The following is a 17,415-nucleotide window of genomic DNA, read 5'->3' on the forward strand; positions in this document are numbered from 1 at the left end:
CAATAGATTATGGTTCAAAAGAAAAAAAAAAGACCCAGGTAACCTACCAGAGACCCAAATGAGCAACTCTGTTCTTTCATTGCTTAGCTTACTACATTTCCAAAGAGGAGAAGGCCATCTGAAAAAGTGGCCTTCCCTCTTTTCTTCCTTCCTTCCTTCCTTCCTTCCTTCCTTCCTTCCTTCCTTCCTTCCTTCCTTCCTTCCTTCCTTCCTTCCTTCCCTTCTTCTCCCCCTTTCTTCCTTGCATTTCCTTTCTCTCTTGTGTATGTACACATACAAGGAGAGGTCAGAAGGCAACTTGTGGGGGTCTGTTCTCTCCTTTTACTATATGAGTCGTGATGATCACACTTGGGTTGACAGGCTTGGTGGCCAGTGCCTTTACCCACTGAGTCATCTCACTGCTAAATTTGGTATTTGTGGCTTCAAGCCAGTGTGTACTTATTATAAACCATTTTTGACCACCATGTTACATGGTAGAATGTGATACTTTACCAATCAAATAAAGGTCGAATAAAACAGGATAAATTAGACTAAAGGTATGACTTAAGTTGTTTCCTAATCCAGAATTTAAAGTACTCATTGCATGTTTTATGCCATATTTTTCTGTTGCTATTTATAATTCTTATTCTACAAATTTAATTAGTTATCTATAATAACATTAGAAAATTTGCCTATGTAAAAGTATATAAGTGGTTTTCTGTAAATATGAAAACAAATTATTTAATATTTTGGGTAAATTTATTATTAAAATTTTTGAGAAAACAGCAACGAGTCTGACTTCTTTAAGACACTCAAGTGGCTTGCCAGCTTGAATTGGATTGGGTAGGAGCAGTGGCTTTGATGGGAAACTGTGTTTGCTGCAGGGACACTGTAAGTGAAGCCAGCATCAGAAGTCATGATCATGAGGCTGGCCCTCCCCCATACTGTGGGCTAAACTGTGAACTAGCAAGCTTTGCTTATTTATTGTGGCTCACCTTGGGCTCTTGAGGGAGAGGAAGGAGAAGAGCTAATGAAAGACTTCGTAAATGTGGAGCTTGATCCTGGGAGGTCCGCCCTGCTGGGGCTGGTCCTGCTCACACTCTGATCCCCGAGGCCTCTGGGTGGGCCCACTGCAGGTTCACTCTTCCTCCGCTTCCGAAAGTCCCCAGCCATGCTCGCAGAACTGACAGAGGGAATCAGTGTCATTTGATGGGGACTCGAAGAGGTTAACACATGCACAAGGAAACTGAGGATCACGTTAGATAAAGGCACGACACCTAACCTTCCACCCACAGAGCTGCATAGTGGGAAATTCATGCCTCCACATTCAAAAATACTTTCTGTAGATTTGTCTTTGAAAAAAAAAATCAATCTCATTTTAAAAGGGAAGTTCCAAGTTACAGATATTTGACTGGACTGTATAGGTTCTTTATAGTCATAGGTCCAACCAATGTACACTGGAAATATTAAGAATTGGATTGCTACTGAACATGTACAAACTTGTGTTTGTATCCCCCCCCCATGCGATACACTATAATAACCGCTTATTACCTTTACTCATTTTGACTTTATGTGTATGAGTGTTTTGCCTGAATATATGCCTATGTTCCATTCTGAGCGCCTGGTACCCATGGAGGACAGAAGAGGATGTAGGATTCCCCCGGAACTACAGTTACAGATGGTTGTGAAGTGTGTCGGGTGGGGGCTGGGAACTGACCATCGTGGGATCTCTTCAAGAGTAGCGATTGCTCTTATCCACTGAGCTCTTTCTCTAGTCCCAACGACCCATTTTAATAGCATTTGTGTTGCATGAGGCTTTATACATATTTCAGAGTATATATATAGGAGGCCAAAAGTAGGTTATGGTAATTTTTTGAGATAGAGTTTCTCTGTGTAGCCTCTGTCCCACCCTGGAACTCCCTCTATAGACAAGGCTGGCCTTGAACTCACAGATTTGCGGGTCTCTGCCTCCTGAGTACTGGGATTATAGGTGTGTCCCACCACTGCCTGGCGGTGTAAATATTAAGATATTAAGTCTCTTTTACCGTAAGGACTCTTTTTTTTTTTTTTTTGCTTACCCAATGTGTTTAGAAGAACCTTAGGCCAAAATTTTCAATATTTTCTATTTAAATCACCAGAGATTAAAAATCTAGCCAGCAAGTAAACTGTTAAAATTGTACATTTTTACACAATTGTAAAAAATGATGTTGATGGTTTATAAAGGGAGGTTTTTTTTTAAATCAGCATTTTCAGTAGGGTATCATTTCAGAACACATTCATAAATAATTGGATACATGCTATATACTGTCCTCCAAGTCTCTGTCATCACGTAAGCAACTGTGATGACACTGGGTATAGCTCCTATGCCATCTGCTGCCTGCATTTCATCTGATTCTGTGTAGTAGTATGAGTTATCATGATGGAGGTGGGTCTTGTAATAATAAAGAAACTGCCTCGGCCCTCATAGGACAGAAAATTAGGTAGGCGGAGTAGACAGAAGAGAATGCTGGGAAAAAGAAGCTTAGGAAGAGTCGCCATGATGCTCCCACTCCCGACAGACACAGGTTAAGATCCTCTCTGGTAAGCCAGCTCATGGGCTACACAGAATATTAGAAATGGGTTAGAACAATATGTAAGAGCTAGCCAATAAGAAACTGGAACTAGCCGGGCCAGGCAGTGTTTGAAAGAATACAGTTTCTGTGTAATTATTTCGGGCATAAGCTAGCCATGCGGGCGGCCGGGTGCCGGGGACGCAGCCCTGCCGCTCCAATTTCAACATTATCACGTGTCTACAAATGAGCAGAGTGGACACCCATGCCTAGAAGTGTGGAAATGGAGGCACCCAGCCTTCAGAACTGATCTCTCTTCCCGTAACGAGGCTGTCTCATCATCTGGACTTGGTGTTCTATTTCTATCTTCCTGTGTGCGGCTCAGTGTGTCTTCATGGCCATCTTTAGGTCAGACTAAAGTTCTAAAATCTAAGCATTTCAAATACTTTAGAGGCACACATAGATGTAAAAATACGACAATAGAGGGGGTGAGGATGCCTTTGTGATGTCAGTGTAGCTGGGAAGCGCTCACCATCCCAATTTATACTGGACCTAACTCACAAAAGGCTTTATTTAGGTTGACACGAACCTATAGAAAGACAAATTCATGTTACAGAGCTGACTGTTGATGGTACACTATGACTGTGAATCTGCAATATGAATTGCTATTGAATCCGTCTGAATTTTGGTGATAGTTTCAATTAGGTCTGATATTTAAAACCTATGAATGGAGCTTAGATTGGTTGGCTCGGAGGAGAGTTAATGACTAGAGGCGACAAGTTAGCCTGTTTTAGTCTGTTCTCCCCCTTCCTTTCTGAACTCTGTCAGTTGCTGAGCTGAGAAGCTGGTGTCTTCAACTCATGGTGTCATAATGGATTGAATATGTTTATGGACTTGGGATGCCTTGAGATGTAGTGAAAACATTTATTTGTGTGATCAAAGTATAATTCACAAGTATCAGTCATTTCTTTACAAAATGTTTCTAAAGCAAGATTGAGAATTAGTTATTTTTAACCCTCACTGGCACTCTAAAGAGGACACAGGAAGCAAAGGTCACAGCGGGAAGAACTGACCCCTGTGAAGGAAGCCAGAATTATATTGTCGAGTTTTAGCAAATTTTTGGATGAGATATTTTTTTTTTCTTGGATGAGATCTTATAAAGTTATATGCAAACCCAGAAATCAAACATGAGATCTGGTACTTAAAATAAGAAAGAGAAAGAGAATTTCATTATCCTCATCAGTATTTCACCAAGGAAGATTACTACAGGGAAAACAAGCGCTGGCATGGAATATTTTGTTCCTGTGATGTCGTGAGATCCTTACCTGCTGGGTCTTTCTAGGCTTCTGTCAATGGAGGGCTGATAGATGGAGGCCTGTAAAGACGGAAGAACAGTCTGATGAAAATATTACATTAGCAAATTCCATTTATTTGTCACCATTGAGTATTGCATCCTAAAAAGAATACTTTAAGATTTAGAGTCTAAATACTGTGATTGAAAGAATCATTATTGTGATTACAAAAACGTCTTTCCAAAAAGATTAACATGTCCTTGGGTTCCATTTTTACAAACTACACTGCATTCTGTGGTGTTTGCACAACCAAGACATGCATTTCATCAGGAAAAAGAAGAAAAACAAACAAAAAACCCAGTAACGTTATCGTCAGGAACTGAACTGAATAAAGGGTTAAATGTATCTTTGGCATTAACTTCAGGCTTGTAACAACTGCTGAGATAAACAGGAGCTTCCTCTATGAAGGACTGACTTTATTTGTAGGAAAATATTTGCAGTCTTCACTAAATCCTTATAAACATAAAGTTCTTTGTAATTTCATTGTTATTGCCAGTTGGTATCTTGAAAATAAAGCATTGAAGGTCTTTCTTATATCAACATACCTATTATTTTCCTAAAATGCAATGCACAGAATTTGATTGGAGATGAACCTAAATCACCTGGGACTTGAGCCAGAATCCGATTTTTACATCTTGAACAATTTGAGTTCGGAATTAGTTTCAGATAAATGACCGGATGAACCAAGATACACTCCTTTAGATGGTACGCTTTACACATCTCATTCTGAACAGCACAGCAAAACCGATACTGCACAAAAGCAGGAGGTAGGAAGGTTTTATTGTACATGGCTGTGTCTGAGACGCTTGCTGAAATATCTAGGTTACGAGAGAGGGTTGGCGTTGAGTTTCTGAGGGGACACTGCAAGGTAGAAGTAGCCGTGTGGTGGTCTCTGCACTCTTAGCAAACCTCTTTCCGCTGAATACGCTTTTGACTTTGGTCATGCTTAGTGCTCAATTCATCAGCACAGATGAACTGTGGTTTGTTGAAAATGGAAATTATGTTTTGAAAATGTTTATCTGAAGGCCTAAAACTGTCAACCATAAAGGCAAGAGTTGAATAATTTTATCTTAAATTCCTATAGAGAAATTTTTTTTTATCAGGATATTACAAACCTACTTCGATTAAATGACTAACTCACTTTATAACTGATTTCCAATATTCTTTTTGATTAACTGGTAATACTATCAGTTTCCCAATTAAAACACTAGATTATAACTTTAAGGTTCTTGTGTAGATCAGCCTGACAAGCCTCATGCATAATATTTTGCTTTAATTTCATATTACTGATTAAGAATGGAATTTTAACCATACTAAAACAAAGGATCTTTTGGCATAAAAACATTCCTTCCTCATTTTGGACAGGAAAAACGTATTTAATATTTTTACTACTTAGAAAAATTCTTAGATTCCTATGTTCTCCACAAACATGAGAGTAGAAAATCGCTCTGCTATGTCGGTAAGTTTAAATAATTATTTGAATTGTCTAAATTGGCTACTAGAAAGTAAGGAAAACACAGTAAGGAAGAGAACAGTGAAATGCTATTGCATTACTCCACAGGCTTGCAGAAGTGCTGAGTGCCCCAGAGTGCCACCATCTGTGGGCCACGGGCCTCCTGGGACAGCCTGACACATAGCTGACCCCACAGGGTCAAATTCAGGATGCTCTTAGAATATTCCTGATAAGATCAGAAATATGAACCCCCAGTTACGGTCAGCCTGGCTAACACTGTAATATGAAATAAAACACCGTGTGAGGACTGATAATGCATTTCTGAGTTAAGACAGAGCTCAACCACTCTTTCTCGCTCTGTTCTCCATAATCCACACACTTTAAAACAAGTGTAAAGATTTAAGAGCATTTAGCGTGTATGTGGTGTGTGTGTGTGTGTGTGTGTGTGTGTGTGTGTGTAGGTCAGAACATGAGGAAACTAATTCTCTCCTTACACCATATGGATTCTGGGATAAAACTCAGGTCATCTTGCTAGCCTAAAAAAAAAAAAAACATGCTTTGATTTTATGTATCATAAGAGAAACTTCAGTTGTCAATTACAAGGTAATAATAAAAATTGAGATTATTAATGCAAAGCCTTGTATAATATGGAAAAATGAGCCCCAAGAAAAGAACTAGTCCATTTTACCAAACAAATGCTCGGCATTTGCATCTGATCAATATTTTAACACATTAGAAGGTCATTTCAAGGGCAGGCAGACATTAAATCATTCTTTCTGATAAGAAATTATTGACTAAACTTTGCAAACAAGTTCTTGACTAGTCTTCTTAAAAAACTGCTTCAAATTTGCAAAGTAAAGGCTTCATTCTGACATTTGCAAATAAATGTAGTTACATGTGATTTAAAAAAATATGTCATTTGTAACATACGCTTGATAAAACCAGGTACTTGATCAGTGATAGCTTAGGTATTATCAAATAACTGCAGGTTTTTTTTTTTTTTACTAGAAATGTCATATAAAAGTTATTAAAAATGGGCTGGAGAGATGGCTCAGCGGTTAAGAGCACTGCCTGCTCTTCCAAAGGTCCTGAGTTCAATTCCCAGCAACCACATGGTGGCTCACAACCATCTGTAATGAGGTCTGGTGCCCTCTTCTGGCCTGAAGGCTTACATGTAGACAGACTATTGTATACATAATAAATAAATAAATATTTTTTAAAAAGTTATTAAAAACAGAATCAAAATATCTTAATGGAAGTATATTTTCTTACACTCTGACAGGCCATGTTTTAAATTAACACCCTAGTTAACCGTGCTATTAAAGTCACTCATGTCTCTCAGTCCCCAAAAGGTAAGCACACATAGTTCTGCTGCTATCAGACTGCTTCTCTGTGTAGTATTTTGGCCACCACCATCACATAAAAAGTGCATTAAATTAAAATGTTCTCATCTCTGTGCTCAGTCACTACTGTGCAGTGTTAATTCCTAGAAACCCATTTTACACAAATTCAATAATCAAAAAAATAGTTTTTAGTAGAGCCAAGCTCTATTGGGGAGGGCAAAAAAGCAGGGCACAAAGGAAATAGTTTTGAAACGAAGGCTAAGCAACTAGTAATTTATTCTCTTGGCAGCCATCTTAGCAGGCTATGTCAGATCTATCCTTTGCGGTTAATCCATTCTGCTTTTCCTAACTAGAAAGCCAACGAGTTGAATGTGATGTTTTCTAAGTTCTAGTCCAAAATCAATGAGTCAACTTCTTTGAAAAAAAAAATTCCAGAAATAATAATAATAAAAAATTTCAAAAAATGTTGATTCATGTATCTAAACACATCAGAATCCCACCAAATAACAAACAACAACACAACAACAAACAAATGGAGCCAGGTGGTGGTGGCGCACGCCTTTGATCCCAGCACTTAGGAGGCAGAGGCAGGTGGATCTCTGAGTTCAAAGTCAGCCTGGTTTACATTGGGAGTTCCAAGACAATCAGAGCTATAAAGAGCATCCCTGCCCTGTCTCAAAAAAAAAACAACAAAAGTATCTTCTCTGACAAAATCAGATTCTGTGTGCTTCTCTATCCTGCCTGGCTACTTCAGAGAGTGCCAACCAGATGCTTTTATCTGCCTGATAGCTAACACAATAATGACGTATCTGCTTGTGTCTTCTAAGTGTTGTGCAAAATAACCTTCTGGTTTCTTTTGGAGTGCAAAGTTTGCCTTAGGACCCTTTCTATTCCTTTTCATGCCATCTTTTCCTTAACCAGTTTAAAATTTATGTGGCTTGATATAAGTTCTTCACCTGCTGATTGGCCGATTTTCATAAGCAATTATTACTATTTTTTTAAGTAGAGCCACATATTTTTAGTTTATGAGTGTTTCGCTTCCAGCATGCCTGTGAACCATGTGTATGCCTGGTGCTGGTGGAGGCCAGAAGAGGGTGTTGCAAATGGAGTTGCTGATGGTTTTGAGCTGCCATGTGGGTGCTGGGAGCAAACCCAGGTCCTCTGCAAGAGCAGCAAGTGCTCTTTAAGCCACAGGGTCATCTCTCCAGCCCTACCCTTAAGCGTTCTCCAGCAGAGATTACAACTAAGTCTTATTGCACACAGCGGCGCAGTGTCTGTCTGCTGTAGTGGCTGCCTGAACTACAACATCAAGAGTTAGTGATGCCACCAAAGCTGCGGAACTGGGAAACTGGACCACACAGGCCAGGTGCTCATCATCTTTTTATTTGTTTGTTTGATTGCTTGTTTTTGTTTTTGTTTTTTTGAGACAGGGTTTCTCTGTGTAGTTTTGGAGCCTGTCCTGGAACTCCTTCTGTAGACCAGGCTGTCCTAGAACTCACAGAGATCCTCCTGCCTCTACCTTCCAAGTGCTGGGATCAAAGGCGTGTGCCACCACCACCCAGCTTTGTCATCTTTATTCTTAACTGACGGCAACATTCACAGGTTACAAGCATTTAGCAAATGAAAGATTAGCAACATTTCGAAAACTATAGTGAATAAGGGGCTGATTATGTAAGAAACAAAACTTTGTTTAGAAAACCGTTCTTTCTGTGTGGACGCGGCACACTTGACATAGCACAAGAGGGCACGCTCTCTTCATATACAGTGGGTGGGTTTCAGGGTGGAAGGCTGGCCCTGGGCCTTCCCTGCAAATCCTTTTACCTAAGGAGCCATCTCCATTGCCCAAGAACCTCGAGTCTTGAGCCTGCACTTCTAAACACAATGGAAAATTTCTTTCTAGAAGCCTTTCAGTAGTACTCTTCTCAGTGTGTGAAAATGGGCAGTCAATACCTGCTCAAGTTAAGGAGTTTTTTTTTTTTTTTTTTTTTTTTTATTTTGCTGCTGCTGCTGACTATTTTAACTAGAAATCACAGCTGGGAACACTCATCACCTGGAATTCAGAAATAGTCGACCCCGTTTGCACTGTCTAGGTAATGCTACTGCGCCCAACGCAGCTATACCAAGAGTTTTCAAAACCAGCTCGAACAATACGGGGGACTATTAAAAACACGTGTGTTCAGACTGACGGTAACGAAGGAGAGTGGGGGGATCTGGAAGGAGAGAAGAATTTGTCTTTACCTCATTGGGAACACCGGAAGAATGATCTTGAACATAATCCAGAGCCTTTTTAGGAGGCTGGGTGTAGGCACGCCACAGAAGCAGAGGTGGAGAGATGGGATGGAGGAGAGTCAATGGCAGCGAGTAACGAACATGTGGAGAAGGTGACAACAGTTAGAGAACCGAGTGCTGACAGCATCAGATACACACACAGGGTAACATGGATGGAGCAAGATGCCAGCCGAGGAGGAGGAGTGCGTGTCTGCCAATATTCCCAGGCACTGCGAAAAAGCTACGCGTGCTCGGTTAGTAAATTTGGAGACTGAATCCGTCAGATCCAAATTAGCACTCCAGGTCTTTGGCTCCAGCAGATTGCAAGGGATATTAAGGAAACACCAGAGGCGTTAAGTGGAGAGCATGCAGGTGGATGTCCTTGTGTGGCTGAGGTTTGCAGAAAGTGCTGGTAATTCAGGCTCAACCCAGGAATCGGTATAGTTTCTGGAAACTCTACCCCAAAATAACAGAGGCATAAAGCAAAAACAAGAGAGCGTTTCCCCAATGAAACAAAATAAATTTTAATAAGAGGAGTCACCAGGAAAAAAACGGGAGGAAACAATCCTCTTATTAGGTAATAGAAATGCCAGGAAATTTTGTTTAATAGTCATTTACAGTCACATTCGATTTAGTTCAATAAGACATACAATGAGGCCAACCAAGATTGCATTTTAAAGTATAAAGAGGGCTCTCACAGCCATCCAGTAAGGAATGTGTGATTGGCATATTTATAAATCCTTATGTGACAGGGGGAAAGAACACATTCTGAGTTCTTATAAAATTGCTGGGCACTGCAAGTTACATGTTATTCAACAATCCAGGGCTTGTAAAAAGGCATGTTGTGGAGAACATGAAACCCACAAACAATGTTTCAATGGGGACTGGGTGGTTAAAGGGAGCTATGTGAAACCCGAGTCCAACCTGCCCCAAATGGCTCACTCAGAGCGCATGAGGGCCAAACGGTGGCCTTCCAGCATGTGACTCTGCTGATCAGAGGTGTGTTGGTGGCTCATGAGCAAAACCGTGAATCAAGGTCCACAGGGCTTTGAATTCTTTCCCTTTGTCATATCTCTTCTATTCAAAGAATCATTTTATAGTGGGAATATATTTACAACGGGAAAATTCTGGTGATAACATTATAGCGGGAACTGCCCAGAGATTTTTTTTTTATTGTTGTATGACATTTAATTTCTGACTATTTGGGGCAAAGTCTTTGACCTTTCTGGTCCATTTTCTTATTGTTGGAGTTGTATCAGGAAGATTCAAGTTATTGACTCGGGAGCCATGTGCTCTGTGGTAGCTTGCAAACAAGAACTGTAGTAACAGTCATTCTTGCAGATGGCAAGGTCCATCTGACTGTTAATCTAGACCAAAATGTGCAGGGCACAATGCAGCGCTCCCCTCAACTACCTCAACATGATAGATTTGCAATTAATTAGATGTGATTCTAATGCACGATTAGGAGAAAACATATGGGAAGCGAATGGACACATTTAGGCATTTGGTAGAAAAGCGAATTTGCACAAAGCTGGAGCACACGCATTTTATTCACCCAGCTTTCGTTCTCGACACGACACGTCTCCCACGTGACAAGAATAAGCTTTAGAGATCAAACAACATCCTCCTAATTTGTCTTATAGCAATTGTCTAGCCTCACTTACCGGGCGTCCAAACTCCAGTTCTGAAAAGAATTTATACCAGGGCTCATTTTCTAAGTCTATGTCATCTGGATTTATGCGACCAGTCTAGAGCAGATGTGAAGGAAAAGGGAAGGAAAAGGCACACTGAGCGAGGTGAGGGAAAAACGGCGTGGGGCACGAGAACGCACGCGCATCCACACGCAAGCATGCATCCGACTCATCCAGGACGGAATAGAGAAAGTAAGGTACCATGAGCAAAATGAGGACATGAAAATGAGGGTCCGTGGCATTGCTGGGGTCCCTATCGCTGCCAGCGCTATTTCTTTGGCCTAATACATGAACTAGGGAAAGTATCCTGGCGGTGACAACGGGGAAGGGTGGCATGCTAGACTGTGAAGATAGGACTAAAGGAGGTAGCAAGGGGGCTCTCCTGATTGGTCACTCTGCTGTCCCTGAAGCCACTGGCAGCTAGCAGTGGCAGCGGTGGGTGGTCCGCGGTATGCAGACATTGCAGATGGGGCGAGCTAGGAGCATAGAATGGTGGAGATGAGGGTTCCTGGGAGGAAGGGAGGGAGGGGTCTAGGAGCGGGAAGAACCCCAGCAGAGACAGGATTTGACCATGCTTTAGTCTCGGAAGAAAGGCAGAGCTCTGCTTCCCCACAGCATGAGAGAAGGTGAAGAAGGAAGGAGCTCACCCGAGTGGGAGAGAAAGCTGGGGCGCTCGGACTCTGACGGGGTGCGGGGACACAGCTCCGGGGTGGAGGGGAAGGGCTACGCAGGCCATCTGTTGAGGGTGACACAGAGAGAGGCTTCCGGCTGGGTTCCCTGGGAACAGGTGTCGGAGTTGGTGGGACAGGGGGCTGTAAGAGAGAGGGGTGAGGAAACACTGGTTCGTTAGACAGGGGCTCTTGATGGAACCTGGAGGACACCAGCTCAGCTGGCATTAGTCCTGGAGACGGACATTCAGGAGGGGGCTACGGCTGGGCAGATTCCTTAAGAAGGGCCCACCACAGCGAAGATCTCAACTTCCCAAGTCTTCCCCCAAAGTGAAGAAAGATCCCATTTTGTGATTGAGTTTCCTCATGCTGACTTGAAGCTAAAGGAGGGTTTGGGTAGAATCGGGCTTTTCACAGTAGGGAGGGAAGGGGAGGTAGGGTACAGGGTATAACTGACTGGCGTCTCAGGTGGTTTATGAATGCTGTGTTGAAGACAGAAAAGCTAGGGGTGTTAACACAAACAGTTGAGAAAAAACAGATACAATTATTTTAGCAATAGAACACAGACATCCAGCCTCTCCTTAACCCAGTAATACCCTTAATGCTTTTAATAATCCATACCCGACTAGCTGGTATCATGTACCATATATGTGCATACCTACTTCTTGGGTAGATCTCACATCCCTAATTAAATGTGTATAGTTGCGTAGTATAATATATTAAGTCTAAAACGTTTCTTTGGTTCCCTAAAAGCCATCCACTCCAGCCCAGAGAAAAGAGCTCTGATGCCCACACAACCACCCAGGAGGGCTGCTAAACATCCACTACTCCAACCCCCTATCATTCTCTTAGAATTCTTACGGATCTCAAAGACTCCCACTGAGTAGCTCTATAATGCTGTAATGCTGGAGGCATTAATATTCCACGTTCTGAAAGAGGCCACTCTTTTGTCCTGGGCTCGTCGTAGTATTGCATCGTCATTACATCTATACTGGTTTTATTAATGCCATTTAGTCTATAAATACATATATAGTCTATATATAGTGAGTGAGACATTATTCCCACAACAGTTTCAGTGGTATAGTTTTCTTCTGATATTTTTATGATAGGAGAGTTTGAGGCATCATAACAAAACAGTGCGGAGGCCAAGCTTTTGCATTGTATATAGCGGTAGGGTAGCGAATATAAAGACTGGAGAGCAAGGCTGGGATATGCTTGGGACTGATGCTGAGCGATTAATGCTCCATTATAGCACTCGTGTGCAGTGGTTGATGGCTTCCCTAAGTGGGAATCTGGATGGGCACGCGAAGGATTACGTCCACAAAATATTCCACTGTCAGTCGGGCACAGAAACTGCCTTTTTAATACGATTTTACTTTTAGTTATGAGGTTATGTTTCCATAAATAACAATTGAGGAGGCTATTCTATTCGAATGAGAAAATGCTGCAGAAATTCTTGAGATATTTACTCCAATTTGTGTCGATATTACTTTTGGTTTCCACTTCAAAGTTAACTGAGCTCTCTGTAGAAAGAACATCTTCCAGTAACCTATTCCCATTGAATTAGAGAAAAAAAAAGAATTTGCAGTAACTGTTTTCCATTGAATTAAAAATTTTGATCCGGTAGTTACGATTGCTAAGGTTTTATTAGTGACAAAGCGTTACTTTTCTTCAATTATTTAGAAGATGTCAACTGAATCATGTAATTACTTCTTGACATTGCTTTGCTGGAGCCTTTATCTTTGAACAGCCAACATTAGAGAGAATTCACCAGTAAGGTTGTGCTGTTCCGAGAGGTGTACCATTTCCTTCGCAGGAAAGAGACCTCTCATCCCCCCCAAGTGTTCTACTGCTGTGTACTCAGTGCCTATGAGCTCTCGATTTGCACACCTTGGCTGGTTGGTTGTCAACTTCAGTGTTTTATTTGGCTAGGGGCAGCTGGGCTGGGGAGGGCGGTCTGGCTTCAAAACACTGTGAACAGTAGGGGGCAGCAAATCTACTAAATAAATAGGAAAGCAAACTTAGCGCCACCTCCACTTGGACAAATGGATAGACTACATTCTCCTTTGTAGAGATGTACTTCTATAATAGAATCTGGGAAAGGGAGTTCATACCTATCATTCTGCTATGAGCCTCAAAATAGCAATTGCCTGTTATTTATTTATAACTATACATTTATATAAGTATTTATTAAATCCCGCTATTTAACAAAGCTTCCATCAACAGCCACAGCGAGCAACTTGCTAGAATCTGTGCAAACAGTGACAAGTCATCCTCTGCAGTTCTAGAATGTGTGCCCGGTACACATCTGAGTGGTGCCTGTGTTTTACAGGCTGGGCGTGGCAGCTCACACCAGCCATCACAAGCACTCAGGAGGCAGGGGCAAGAGGATGGTGAGTTGGGAATCGGCCTAGGCTACATAGCAAGACCTGTCTCAAAGGAGCTTAAGACAAAAACTTCAGCAAAGTAAACCTCAACAAATAGATTCCCCTAATCGTACAAAAAAAGGACATGCCTGGCCTAGAATTGTCTCTTTGCTGAGGCTGACCTTTATCAAGTCCCTTTGGTTATCATCAGATGTGTTCTGTGGCAATCTGGAGCTACACTGAAAAACCACAGTCACCGACACATATGAGGATAGTTGGATAACTGAAGCACATGCATACTAGCAAAGCCACTACTCCATCATTTCCCTCTTTGTCCCCTGCAAATATGGACACTTAGGGAATTCACTCGATGACAAGTTACCTCCCCAATGATTCTCACATTGGCAGAAGAGAGCTGATGGACATCTTGTTTTATTTCTGTCAGTTTTACAGACCTGACAACCTTCTGCTTAACATGAAGTGCTTAGACACACTAAAACCAGAGGTTACACGTGACTGTTCTTAAAAGGCTCCCTAGAATGGGCAATTTAATTTAATGTTTTCCCAGCTTAAAAGCCTTTGCGCGCTTTAGAGGTCAGAGACACCCTCCTGCTCTCAGCCTTCTCATTGAGAAGGCTGTCCTCACTCGACATTATCCTACAGACACCGGGGAACCCAAGAGTTTGTTCTTGCTCTGTGGCTCCTAAGCTTCAAGGCATGTGTTGCTATGTTTTCTATTTGATTTTGTTTTCATAGCAAATACTGTGGCACAATGGGATAAATTCTTCATGGGTCAAACGGTCAGATAAAACTTCTCAAATTCTTGTGCTTCAATTCTCGGGTACTAATTATTCACCAGTGGTTTACGTTGCATTTCCACTCATCCAATGTGTGTTCCTTTCTGCTAATATTATACGTAAGCACAGCTATTGTGGGAAAGGTAACAATGTCTTTGTGGGTTCTTTGCATTTTTTTAAGCATCAAAACAAGTAACATGGCTTATCTACAAGCGTATCCAATTCAGATGATCTGTAATGCTTTTATTAATATTTCACTAATATTTATTGTATGATTGTCGTATGTCATCTGTATACTGGAAATGTAGTTGGATTTGTGGATCCAGTCAGTTAAAGACAAATTTTTAGATTTGTCTTTACAAATTGCAAGGCCTTTATAAGGGTCAGACATTGTTAGGCCTATTTATTCTGCATTGAAATTTATAACCAAATAAATATTTCATTATTCATGATTATGATTATTTGATTATTGAACTTATGAGCTTCAAAGAAAAGCATTTATGCTTTGCCTTCCTGCTAAAGCATATTAATAGACAGATATGCCCTCAATCCCTAAAATGTATCCTCAATTCCTAAGGATTAGTGCAATCTTTTTTTCTTTTTATGTCAGGATTTGAAGATTGCTGTTTAGGCAGACATGTTCACTTTGCTTCCTTCATGCCTCAAGGAATCAGAGAAGCTGAGCTAGAGTTATCAGAGAATTCCATCTGCTTCTTGATGGAGACTCACTGGGCCACATAGCAAGGTTCAGTCTTTCACCAGTTTTACCCACCAGCTGCAAAGGTAACTTCAGTTCACATTCCCTCAGTTACTCAAGGAGGTATTTACTGCATAGGTGCCACAGGCTAGGCGTTGGGTGAGGCATGGAGGGTAGGCAAGACACCTGCTGTCAAGGAACCTAAAGGATATTGTAAGGAGCCCAGCGTGTGAACAGGCATGTGGTAAGGATGTCAAAGTGGGTTATCCTGGGGGCATCCAGCAAGGAGAACTACAAACCCACTGCTGAGGATCAACAAGCCCCTAAGGAAAGTGTACTTCCGGTAAGCCTTGGTGTGTGTGTGTGTGTGTGTGTGTGTGTGTGTAGCTTTCCAGAGAGAGAGAGAGAGGAGTGCTTCTATGGAAGAAAAATAAAAACCCAAACCGTGTTAAGGTCTGATGAGAGGGGACTAAAAGCCCTTTGTGTGGCTGGCAGGAAGTGAAACCAGAGGATTTTTGGTAGGATTTATTTGCTGTTGTTGTTCTTTAGTTTTTTAAAGTTATATCAAGAGTTAGATTTTGCTCCAGGGACAAGAGAGAGTCAGAAGAGAATTTGCGACTGATAGGCTTCTTAAAAATTATCTGGAGACTGGCTGCACTAATCAGGGGGATGGCTGCATGGTGGCGATACAGACAGCAGACAGCGGTGGACCAGAAGGGGTATGTGGCCATGACATTTCCTCTGTGAGTACGAACGTAAGTTCATAAAGAGTGAGTGAGGGGGATCCAAGAAGAGAGGGACTCTGACGGGGTTCTCTGGGAACTGAAGAGAACAGCACAGAATTGCCTAGCTGCTCATATAATTTTCAAAAATTAGCACTGACAAGAGCAAAGGGTGGTGTAGGAGGTTGCTTTCATTGGCTGGATAAAGAGGCTACTTTGGCACCGCTCGTCCTCCTACAAAAGGGGAGCTCTGAAAGTCCCTCTGAGTAAAACGACAGAAGACGCGTTCTTACGACCTTGAAATCCATTTCGTGTTCTGTCACTCCTGCCTAGCAAGACCACTCTCTTTCCCCTACAGTCTGAGCCTTCAGGACACTTAGCTGGTCTCTCAAATACCCTTGTTTAATTTGCCGTTTGTTTTAAAATTTAAAGTGGGTTGAGTTCAGGGTTGATATTTTAAGAAGGTAATGGTCTCGCCCTATGAAAATGATAATTTTACAAGGCTTGCCCAAATTATAGCTTTGCCTCTCTCCTATCATTTGTCAAGACTGGCTTCCAACAAGATGGCTTAGGAGGGGGAAGAATGGAAGTCTTCCATCCTTATTTCTTTCCAAGCTTCCAGCTGCTTCCACTCATCTTGTCCTGTGGCTGAGGAGATTTATCCATAGCAGAACCTCTGGTCTCCTGACCTCCCCACCTCCTCAGACCAGTTAAGAATCCTGGGCTCGCATGATAGTCACTCTGAACCCAGCTTTCTCATAAAGTATGGTAAGCACCACTGACTTATTATAGTTAGCCACTAATTATACTATATTCCAAAACAATATATAGTGCCTCTTTCAATTCACACAAGATACACAAATCATGATTCATCAATAACAAATACAATGGGGTAAAGTTCAGGTTTCCTTAAGGACTCTGGAGGCCTAGCGAGCTGGCTTTTTTGACCAATGACAAGTGCTTACGGGTCTTTCATGCTGCAGAATGGATGACTTCCCAGGTTCATATTCAAAAATGCTCCTTGGCTCCGATCGGAATTTTCTGGTGTCCACCTTTCTGTCTGGAGGGTCCCAGTCATGCCTGTAAATAGACAGCAAACCACATGTTGAAACAATTTTTGTGCGTGAAGCACCCATGACGTAGCATCCACAGTCAATTCCCAATGCTAATTTTAGCAGGTGATTGATTGATTAAGTGTGTGTGTGTGTGTGTGTGTGTGTGTAGCCATTTGCATTTGTGTGCACACACATAGAAAAAACTTTTGGGAGTCAGCACTTTTGGGGAGTCAAGGCTTTCTTTCTACCACAGGTTCTGGGGATCGAATGAATGTATATCTTCAGGCTTAGGCAACAAGTAGTTTTCCTTGATGAGCCATTTTTCCTACCCTGAGAGATGAAAACAATCAAACCAACCAAAACAAAACCCATACAACCAAAAAAAAAAAAAAAAAAAAAAAAAAACCTCTCTGGCTAAAAATTGCTTAACACTAAAAATATGTTTAATAAGTAAATGACTTACATCAAGCATAAA

General features: G+C 41.6%; 1 protein-coding gene across 22 annotated transcripts in view; it reads right to left on the reverse strand.

Annotated features, from left to right (window-relative positions):
• The window catches only part of Sorbs2 (sorbin and SH3 domain containing 2), a 300,031-nt gene that overhangs the window by 32,251 nt on the left and 250,365 nt on the right, over positions 1-17,415 (reverse strand). For 8 of the 22 annotated variants that reach the window (XM_050147346.1, XM_050147349.1, XM_050147348.1 and 5 more), the window contains 6 exons: positions 16,851-16,965; positions 11,283-11,447; positions 10,609-10,692; positions 8,915-8,971; positions 3,854-3,903; positions 975-1,162 (listed from right to left, as the gene is read on the reverse strand). In XM_050147346.1, the coding sequence (XP_050003303.1) occupies positions 975-1,162; positions 3,854-3,903; positions 8,915-8,971; positions 10,609-10,692; positions 11,283-11,447; positions 16,851-16,965 (659 nt within the window). The remainder of the gene's footprint in view (positions 1-974; positions 1,163-3,853; positions 3,904-8,914; positions 8,972-10,608; positions 10,693-11,282; positions 11,448-16,850; positions 16,966-17,415) is intronic. The other 14 variants (XM_050147351.1, XM_050147353.1, XM_050147352.1 and 11 more) reach the window with 5 other exon arrangements.

The sequence above is a fragment of the Alexandromys fortis genome, unplaced genomic scaffold (genome assembly GCF_014885135.2).
Source record: "Alexandromys fortis isolate MF-2015 unplaced genomic scaffold, M_Fortis_MF-2015_v1.1 scaffold_32, whole genome shotgun sequence".
Classification (NCBI taxonomy): domain Eukaryota; kingdom Metazoa; phylum Chordata; class Mammalia; order Rodentia; family Cricetidae; genus Alexandromys; species Alexandromys fortis.